Source organism: Physeter macrocephalus, chromosome 11 (assembly GCF_002837175.3).
Source record: "Physeter macrocephalus isolate SW-GA chromosome 11, ASM283717v5, whole genome shotgun sequence".
Lineage (NCBI taxonomy): Eukaryota > Metazoa > Chordata > Mammalia > Artiodactyla > Physeteridae > Physeter > Physeter macrocephalus.
Window position 1 is genome coordinate 132,328,110 of NC_041224.1, and position 10,435 is coordinate 132,338,544.

At 44.5% G+C, this 10,435-nt stretch overlaps 1 protein-coding gene across 12 annotated transcripts in view; it reads right to left on the reverse strand.

Moving 5' to 3' along the window:
* Nucleotides 1-218: 218 nt before the first annotated feature.
* VCPKMT (valosin containing protein lysine methyltransferase) overlaps nt 219-10,435 on the reverse strand; it is a 27,490-nt gene continuing 17,273 nt past the window's right edge. For 2 of the 12 annotated variants that reach the window (XR_003681938.2, XR_003681935.2), the window contains 4 exons: nt 2,679-2,889; nt 2,404-2,488; nt 444-533; nt 219-326 (listed from right to left, as the gene is read on the reverse strand). Coding sequence is in view for 1 of the 12 variants with exons in the window: in XM_028495834.2 (XP_028351635.1) it covers nt 7,638-7,790 (153 nt within the window). In the remaining 11 variants the exon portion in view is untranslated. Of the gene's footprint in view, nt 327-443; nt 534-2,403; nt 2,489-2,678; nt 2,890-3,140; nt 3,185-6,891; nt 7,791-8,382; nt 8,556-10,435 lie in introns of those variants that run through there. The other 10 variants (XR_003681939.2, XR_003681936.2, XM_028495838.2 and 7 more) reach the window with 7 other exon arrangements.

The window sequence follows — 10,435 nt, forward strand, 5'->3', positions numbered from 1 at the left end:
AAAACCTTCAAACTCTTCACTGCCCCGTCCCCTATCCAAGCTCCCCGAGGCCATGAACTAAAATAACAGACTTGATCTTTGTCTCCTAAATTCAACAGAGCAGTTATTCCTAAGCAGTGTTGTCTACTGCAATGCAAATTAATGTAAACTATTCACTTTATCTCAAAATCATTTAAGAATCCCACAGTCATTAATTTCAAACCCAGACTTGCCTTTGTACATAATTATTAGTTCTTCTCTCAGGAGTCGGGACTGTAGCACTTTCATTCATTTACAAAAAGTTTAGGTGTCCGCTTTGGTGGTGGTGGTGATAGCAGTGGTGGTGTCTGAAAGAGTCCAACAGAGCACTTGAGTTGATGTGTTAGAAATTCCCATTTGCTGCTGCAGAAAAGAGATACCATCTCAATGGAGTTTCTAGGCTGAGTGTATGGAAGTTTCCCTACCTTGGTGGCAGGACTGGGGGGTCCAGAAAAGGAGGTTGCTGTGGGATCCTGAGCAAGCCCTCACCTGTCTGGACCCGAGTTTCATCATCTCTAAAACAAAGAGATTGAATTAAATGGTGTAGTGGTTCTTTCCGGTCCAAAGACCCTACGTAGATATGAACTCTTAGGAATCTGGGCTCTTTTTTTTTAAACTATACTAAAATACTCCCCTCTGACCCCAAAATTGCCACCACACACCTAAATACACAGACACGGTGAAATAATAATGAAAGCTCCCATTTATTGAGTGCTAAGCGCCAAGTGCTTTATATACATCATTACACGAAAGCTCACAATAAACTTTTGAGGTAGCTATTAATTTTTCAGAAACCCAGAGAGGCCATGGTGAAGGCCAAAGTGGGAGCCTAGATTCTTCTCTGTAAAAGAGGAACCTGAGCTGGATGACTGAGGCCCTTTCCAGCTCTAGACCATTCTATATGTCTAGATTCATTGCATTCTCAAGCCTTCCAAGTCAGCCACACTTGAGGTGGTAGTCCTAGGACTGGGCAATTCCTGTGGGGCTCTTCCTGAGGTACAAAGTGTGAAACAGCAGCATCATCCTTGGATTTCTACTTTTCGAATCTGTTTTGTGTTGGCCGTGCTGGTTTTACGAAGCAGCACAAAAGGAGTTCTCTTAGGGCCCTTGAGAGCCTCTACGGCAGACAGAGATGCTGTACATTTGATTCCAAACCGCCTCCCTTCCTCTCAAAAACTCAGCCCCCTCCAGTTTCACTCAGGAGAGAGATTCTGCTGAGTTCCCCTCCTGTGGGTTTTCAGCTTGTGTCAGGCCGCTGGGCAAGGCTGAACCAGAGCTCAGAGTGATGTGACCTCACTTTCGGTGTCTGGTTTCAAAGCACATATTTAAGTCTCTGATTCTACTGCAGCTGTACATTTTCTGAGTCTTTATCTTCCATCCCCGCCTTAAGCATTTCGGTCTACCCAGCCAAGCTCCCTCTCTCTCCCTCACACACATATTCTCATTCATTCTTGATCTCTTTGAAAATATTTCATAGTGGAAAATAAACACTATTTATTTAAGATGGTTAAAATTAAGATGGTTCCCTGTGACAAGAAAGCATACACAGAAGTGAAACCAGAGTTCTTAAAACCTCAATCGTTAAGAAATGTCTTTGGAACCATCCTCCTCTTTACAGGGCTGAGAGCTACAATAAATAGAACTCATCAGAGACTCAGACATACTCAGAATGAGAAACGCACATATTATTACGAGCAGCTGCATTCATCTGAGTTCTTGGAGGGGTGTGGGGGGAGACTGCATTCATTCACTGGAAGCTCTGGAAAAGCTTGATGCCATCAGCACCCAAAGGAGCAAGTTCCCAGCACCGAGTGTGGTACCCACCGGACAGGAGCATCCACAACAGCGGGTCCAGCCTCTCCAGGGAGCTGGGGGCACTGGGCCTCCTTACCCCACAGCTGGGGCAGCAAGGGGCCGGACACAACCTGTCAGAGGTGGGCGGGGCCACGTGGGAGGATTTCCTGAGCAGCTCCCCACCCTGCCCCTGTTCCCCCACCCCCACCCCCGCCAAATCCTCCAAAGAAAAGAGTTAAGGGCCCGAAGTCCGTGGCCTGCCCTGGGGGTTGGAGAGGGGCAGGGCCCAGCCAGGCACCTGCAGTCCCCTCGCCAGCCCCTCAGGGACTAACATCCTGCCATCTGCTAAAGGAAGGTACTACTTTATTTCCAGTTGGGCCATTCCTTGGGTGGGGCTTTCCTTTTGGATGGGTTTTTAGCAAAGAGAAATACAGAACACCCAGCTAAATTTGAATTTCAGATAACAAATATGTTTTTGCATAAATATGTCCCCAGTACTGCAAGGGGCATGCTTATACTAAAACATTTTTTTGTTATTTATCTGAAATTCAAATAGAACTGGGTGCCCTGTATTTTATCTGGCAACCATACCCCTTTACAGTCTTCACAGGGAGTCTTTTTTCTTGCTATGTGCTCTCAAGCAGATATTTGTTCAGTTCTGATTCTCCTGAGATTCCTGATGAAAAAGCAGAAACTTCAGGCCACATCTACTGAATAAAATTTCCAGGGGTAAGACCCAGAAATATACATTTTATCAAGTTGTTATCTAGGTGATTCTGACGCACATTTGTACTAGTTGTTTATTGCTTCCATACAAATCTCCCTAAAACATAGAGGCTGAAAACAACCAACATTGATTATCTCACAGTTCATATGGGTCAGGAATTTGGGACTGATTTAGCTTTGTGATTCTGGCTAAGCATCTCTCATGATGCTGAAATCAAGGTGTTGGTTCAGGCTGCAAACATCTCTAGACTGCACTGGTGCTGGAGAATCTGCTGCCAAGCTCAGGTCCTTTCTGGCTATTAGCTGGAAACATCAGTTCTTCACCACATGGGCTGCTGGCTTTTCCCAGAGCTAGGGGTGAGAGAGAGACACACACACACACACACAGAGACTCCTCAAGACAAATCCAAATCCAGAGTAAACTCAAGGGAAGAGAATTACACAAGATCATCCACACCAAGAGGCAGGAATCACTGGGGACCGTCTTAGAGGCTGTCTACCAACATATGCAAGTTTGAGAATTACTATTACAAATTAGTCCTCAACAAACTGTAACCAAAACCACATTTAAAAAATGGGAGCCAATGACTTTCTTTACTTACTTTTTTCCTGTTTCCATCCCTCCTCCCCATACACCCCTTGGGATCTGAGACGAGAAAGTAAGAAAAAATGAGGAAGAAGAAGTGGTCAAAATGACGATCTTAGGAGAACAGCAAAATGTTAAATTTAAAAATGCTTGCAAATTCTATTGAGTAGGAGGAAATTATATACCAATCCCATGCATATATAGCTGTCCTCCTAAAACATCTTAGCACTCAATGTGACTCTTGAAGAATCTCCTATGAGGACTTCTGGAGACATAATACGTAAGGTGACCAGTTGTCCCAATTTGCCCAGGACTGTCCCATGTCCTGGAAAACGCTTCAGTCTCAGGCAAATTGAGATGGTCGTTCTTCTTCTTAACGTGGTGCCAACAAGAAAGCACATCAATCACTCTGCCCGTCTACAGACTGAGTGGATCCACCTTGTGATGAAGTGGAGAGTGTAGGCTCTGAGCTAGAAGCCCACTAATGTGTGCCCTCAGCTGTGACTTTAAGCTATCTCACCTAGAAGACAGGCCCCATAAATCTGCTTTAGTGAAGCTTAAAGTGTAACGATGCCCATGGAAGTGCCCTGTAAACTGAAAGGTGCTGCATAGATGCTCTTTACTGCTCTTTTGAAGACCTTGATCCTAGCATGAAAGGTGGGACGAAAAACATCACCCCTTTACACTCTTGCAACTACATGTGACATTTTCTCTTTCAATTAGGTGGATATACTGACTTCCAGAAAAGGTGAACATAGCCCACAAAAGCCACAGGACACACCTTTAATCTTCACTTTAATTTGCTGTTAAATCCCCAAAATGATTTACACAGTTCCCTCCAGAAAATGCTATGCTACCAAAAAGGACAGTTGTCTCTATTGTATCCTCAATGACAGGTTTCCCAGAAAATCTGTGTGAAGTCTTGATAGAAAAGACATGATTCATTTTTCACAGCTCCAAGGGTGTGATTCCCTTCTCTTGGGAGAAAACCTGTCACCAGTGGCGCTCCTTCCCTCACCCTCCTCCTCCACTTCCATTCCTCCAGACTTGGGAGACTTTTTTTTGCTGGTGAGAAAGGCAGTAGCCTGTAAATTGTGTTGAAGTGTTCATTCCTTCTCTTTTTTTCTTCTGCCTTTACCAGTTCTGGGCAGGCCTGCACATTTATATGATGCCAAGTCTCAAAATCAAAATAGGCAATGCCATTTTGAACTGACTCTAGTTTTCTTTGAGGTGGGCCAGTTAGAAAGAACGGCCATGATTTGTGTTCTGTCCACTGTTCTCCTCCACCCACCCATGTACCCTGGCTGTGCGTCCCAGGCACCCAACAAAGAAGCTGGATTGATTATGATGCAGAAGAAAGCCCATCTGGTCTGGTCTCTTTCCTGCCACTTTGCAGCCATATAACCTAGAACCTCTGTTGAGTCTCAAGGGGAAGAATGATATCTGGCCTTCCTGCAGCATGGGGTAGTTTGCAAGGATCAAATCAGATTAATGTAAATGAAAGATGTTTGAAAATCTTAAGAGTGCCATATAAACATAAGGTGTTTAGTTTTTATTAGAGTTCTTCCTTCGACATGCTTCAGGTATCTGGCCAGCTGATTATTCCTACAGTATTATAATTTGCATTAATAGATGAGAATTTCTACTTACTGACCTTAGCAAGCTAACCTAATAATTATAATAATTTTAACACTGCCACAAAGCTGTTGCCTTACGGTTTCTGTTTTATAGATTTAATGCTTAAGAGGCTGATTTTTTTTTTTTTTTGGCCACGTTGGGTCTTCATTGCTGCGCGCGGGCTTTCTCTAGTTGAGGTGAGCTGGGGCTACTCTTTGTTACGGCGTGCGGGCTTCTCATTGCGGTGGCTTCTCTTGCTGCGGAGCATGGACTCCAGGTGCGTGGGCTTCGGTAGTTGCAGTGTGTGGGCTCAGTAGTTGTGATGCATGGGCTCTACGGTGTGCGGGCTTAAGAAGTTGTAGAGCGCAGGCTCAGTAGTTGTGGCATATGGGCTTAGCTGCTCCATGGCATGTGGGATCGAACCTGTGCCCCTGCAATGGCAGGTGGATTCTTAACTACTGCACAACCAGGGAAGTCCCAAGAGCCTGATTTTTGCCCTGCACTTCAGACCAGTCTCCAAGGTGTGTCCTTACCTTGATATTCAAGATGGTGATACTTCAGTTTATGAAGTATTTAGCTTTTCATTTTATACCATCTCTACATATAGACTATTTTAAAAATCTATTTTTGAAGTCATGAGTTCTACTGCGATAAATTTTTTTTTTAATGAGCAATGCTTAAGCAAATCTTAATCAAGTACCATAATTAAATAAGGGATTATAAACACTTTTTCCCCCTGGTTCATTAAGTTGCAATGCAAGCTTATAGTTAATATATAATTAACACATTTACAGCCATATCAAAAGAAATGACAAAAGAAAAAAAATGTTCACCTACAACCCTAATAGCCTGATACAACAAGTGAATAGTCTGAAAATGAAACTAAGTAAATTGTTTCTCTACAGCATTTTTCTTCTGAAGAAGAAAGGATGGGAGAGTCAGGCTCAAAGACTCAACCTTATTCAGGGCATTTGGGGAGTACTTACATAGGGTAAGCGCCATGCATAAGCTCTCTCAGAAAAATCCTTGCTTTTTCTGGGCAAAGACATTGTGAAGGTTAATTTTATGTGTCAACTTGGCTAGGCCATGGTACCCAGATATTTGTTCAAACATTATTCTGGATGTTTCTCTGAGGGTGTTTTTGGATGAGATTAACATTTAAATTGGTGGACTTTCAGAAAAAAAGATTCCCCTCCCTAAAATGGGTGGGCTTCACCAATCAGTTGAAGGCCTAAAGAGAACAAAAGATTTGGGGGGGCTCCCAACTGAGTCCCTCAACTTCTCTCAGCCTTGATTTCCTCATCTGAAAAACTGAAAGCACTTTGTAAACTATATAATACTATATCATGTCTGGTGTTATATTTATCATATTTCCTAAACTCATAGTAGTAGCTAACAATTGAGAACATCATATGTGCCAGCCTGTGTGTCAAGCACATATATTATTTCATTTACTCCATCCAACAACCCATGTGGTGGATAGCAGTATTGATCCCATTTTACAAATGAAGAAACTGAGGCATGGAGAAGTTAAGCCACTTGCCTTAGGTCACACAGATGGGAGGCAGCAGAGCTGGGACTTGTACCTAGATCTATCAGAATTTAGGGAATGTTCTCCCTAATGATTAGCTCTGTGACCAGGGGGAGTTATTTAACTGCTTTAAGTTCTGACATTCTTGTATGTACCATGGGATACCTGTCCATCTCCTCATCCTGGTGTGAGAATTCAGGGAATCACATTTGGGGAGGCATCCAGCACAGTGTCTGGTGTGAGCTCACAGTGCAACAAGAATTTCCACTCTAGACCCCCAGGTCCCGCACTGCCACCCCTGTGCACAGAGGACAGTTGGATCATACAGGCAGGGAAGCAGTCAGATTTGCTGGAAATCAATGACCAATCTGCCACATTTATCAAAATCTTGTTTTAAAAATGTTCTTCCTGAAAAGAGTCAATGAATTTGAACAAATTCTTTGCTTTTTATGTTAAGACTTTTAATATGTTACATGAATATCTTCTTCTTGAATATATCTATGAGAAATCTAATTCACGCTATAACTCAAACCTTTTTGGCAAATCAAACATTCCTTAAAATACTAATGAAATACATCTCATATTTTAAAATATAAGATTATTATGTTAGTTTGCTAGGGCTGCCATAACAAAGTAGCAGAGATGGGGTGGCTAAAATGATAGAAATTTATTTTTTCACAGTAATGGAGGCTAGAAGTCCAAGATCAAGGTGCCAGCAGGGTTGGTTTCTTCTGAGGCCTCTCCCCTTGGCTTGCAGACAGCCGCTTTCTCCCCGTGTCTTCACATCATCTTCCCTCTTTATTTGTCTGTGTCCTAATCTCCTCTTCTTACAAGGACACCAGTCATATTTGGCTAGGGTCCACCCTAATGGCCTCATTTCAACTTAATTACCTCTTTAAAGGCTCTATCTCCAAATACAGTCACATTCTGAGGTTCTAGGTGTTAGGACCTCAACATATGAATTTTGGAGGTACACAATTCAGCCCCAAACAAATATATATTTATTAACTATATTCACATTAAAAACAAATTCCTATTTATTGGACATCTTCAGAATCAATGACTATGCATAAAGAATATATTTATATTCACTGACTATATTTGAGAAAAATATATGCATGAATATATTCATACAGAGAGACTCTTTGAAACAAGCTTTCAGTACACTGGTTTATTTTGGTACATTTGACAAGTTGGCCATATGGTGAAATGATATTTTATTCAGTAGTCTCTCTGAGAATTAACAATTGGGCATATTGATCCAGAGCTGATATAAAGCCTGTATGAACCACAATCTACTGGGACTTCCCTACCCCCGAGAGTATCACACTGTTACCTGAAAGAGAAGAGCACCCAAAGCCATGATCACCTCCTGAAACAAGGGCAGCAGGTGGTTGACAGGAGGCCAGGAAGGGGTGTTCTGCGGGAGGAAGGAGTGGGGGGACCTCCAAACCGAGGGAAGGTCGGTTCAGCAGACTGCTCCCCTGGGAGCCTCCAGATCCCAGTACATGGGATGGGCTGGGGGAACGAGAGAAGGGTGACCCTAGAGTTAACTCCTGTTTCTCAACTTTGTGTTTCTTTCTCCCCTTTCCCCAGATCTCCCCCAATCAGGCCACAAGGGCAGTTCTGTGTCACAGATGCCACTTCCAAGTCACCCCAGTAATGGATCCTTTAGCAGTTTAAGCTCCTTAATGGGGAGGCCCAAGTCCCCTCTTTCATTCAGTTAACGTAAAAACCCAGGACATTAGTGGTGAACCTCTTTCCCCCCACATCCATGTCCAAATTTAGCTACATCTTCCCTCCTTCCTTCCATTAGTCTTTTTGAAGAGTTGACCCTCTTCTTTCCAGAATCAGTTTAACCTGTCTGTGCTCTGCATCTCACTCCTCCCCTGTGGGCTCCTCCACTTGCCCTCCACACCCTCAAGCCCCCCTTTATCTTCAGCCACAATCTCTCCTCTCTCATCCATTTGTACAAGGCTTCCTTCAACCCTGACTCTCCCCGCATTCCCACCAAACTCCATGAAGTAAGCTACTGCAAGCTACTGCTTTCACGTTCTCCACTCTGTCACTCTTATTCATATCTCATTTTTGTATTCCCTCCAGGACCTACCACAAGCATCATAGGCGCTCAAGAAAAGATAGTTGGGTTAATGGAATATTCTTCGAGTGAAATGTGCAAGGACCATGAAGGGTGTAAAGAAGACTCTGTTCTTCTCTTCAAGGAGGGGGCCAAGGAGTTAGTGAGACAAGTAGAAACATGAAAAAAATGTCACCAGAGCCACACTGGAAACAAACAGAAGAGAATCCTTAAGATGGAGGCATTGGGAGAAGAGCGCCCTGTGTGTTCACTGAGGGCTTCCGTGAGTGCGAATCAATGAAGTCACAGTGAGCAGCAAGGATCAAAGGGACCCCCAACCACACTGCCACAGCTGGGGGTCACAGAGAATGAAGGCACATTGTAAGGACTGGGGACACTCTTGTGGAGAAGGACAGTGTCCCTGGCGGGAGGAAGGCAGTAGAGAATGCATGGGATGCAGGCATAGGCCAGCATCAGGCTTCGGGGCTCTGAGGACCCAAATGGCAGGCTTCCCAAGGCTGGGCAGCTTTAAATCAGGCCCCAGAGCCCCACAAGCCAAGCAGTGTCTACAGCCTGCCTGGGCAGACCTGCTACCCTAGATTCTTTCAAGAACAATGAAATAAGGCAGTGTTGAGTTGAGGAGTCCTTCCATTTGATAGGCTGGAGGAGTCGTGGGAAACACATTTGCAAAACCAGGCCAATCACCTATGCTCCCATAGTGAGAGTAACAATAACAACAAGAAGTATTTGTAAAATGCTCGGCACGCTCTGGGCCCCGTCCTAGAGTACTCGCTCCTTTTAGGAACCTCCTCCTTTCCATGACAGCAAGCAACTCACAACCCACGGGTGTCCCCAGCACCTACCACAAGCCTGGCCCATTGAACACAAATGAGGAGAGATGGTGCCTTTGTCTCTGTATGTCTGCTGTGATGAGAAAGTGAGGGGGACAATTGATAAGATCTGGCCCAAGATCAACTAGGGTGTGAAAAGAAAGACTGAGAGACCAAGGGGAATTGATCCACAGTCTGTCTCCCCTCCCTTCTGTGGACCTTTGGCTAAGACCCCTGCTCATTAGAGATGAAGTAGATCCCCTCTGTTTATTTTAGAATGGCACACACTTGGCTGAGAAGGGGGAAAACGGATCAAGCTCAAGCCTTTTGTCAGACGTAAGCACCAAACACAGTAACTCGTATCTCCATCCAGCTTTCAGGTCAACACTGGGCTCTCACATCCATTTTCCTGTTTGAGCATCCTAAGGACTCTGTGAGTAGGCAAAACAAATGTCACCACCACCATCACCATCCCCATCTGACAGATGAAGAAACAAACTCAGACCCAGGGACCTGCCCGAGGACTCACAGCTAGGCAACAGCAGAGGTAGGAGTTCAGCCTTCACCCTCACACTTCTATTGAGCCCAGGACATCTCCACCAAACAGTGCCGAGGCACATCTTTAATCAGGAGAGGGACAGGGTGACCTGAGGGGGTCTGCGTGGCCACTGTCCTAATACTAGGCCACCACAGTCAATACTTGGCATTGATTGTTTGGAAAGGTGGTTAGCAAAACGCCCTGGGAACTCACAGCTGAGTCCAGAGAGTCGTGGGAACTCTCCTGTGCTCAGAGAAGTGTTTCTGGGGAGATTTGCCAGCTGGAGCCACTTTGTCCCCATCCCTACCGGGGGAGGCTCAGCAGGCCAGAGTCCTGGGCTCTTTATAGAAGCCCACTCTCCTTGCTAGGGTCCTGGTGGCAGGACAGCACAAACAATGCCATTCTTTTTGCTGAAGAATAACGGTCACATTTTTCAAGGCTATGTGGCAAGTTACAACTGTGCTCCAGAGACACTGGTAAGAAAAATAAAGCCGTAGAATTCCTCCAGGCTTTTTTTTTTTTTTCTTTTTTTTAAACATCTTTACTGGAGTATAATTGCTTTACAATGACGTGTTAGTTTCTGCTGTATAACAAAGTGAATCAGCTATACGTATACATATATCCCCATATCTCCTCCCTCTTGCGTCTCCCTCCCACCCTCCCTATCCCACCCCTCTAGGTGGTCACAAAGCACCGAGCTGATCTCCCTGTGCTATGC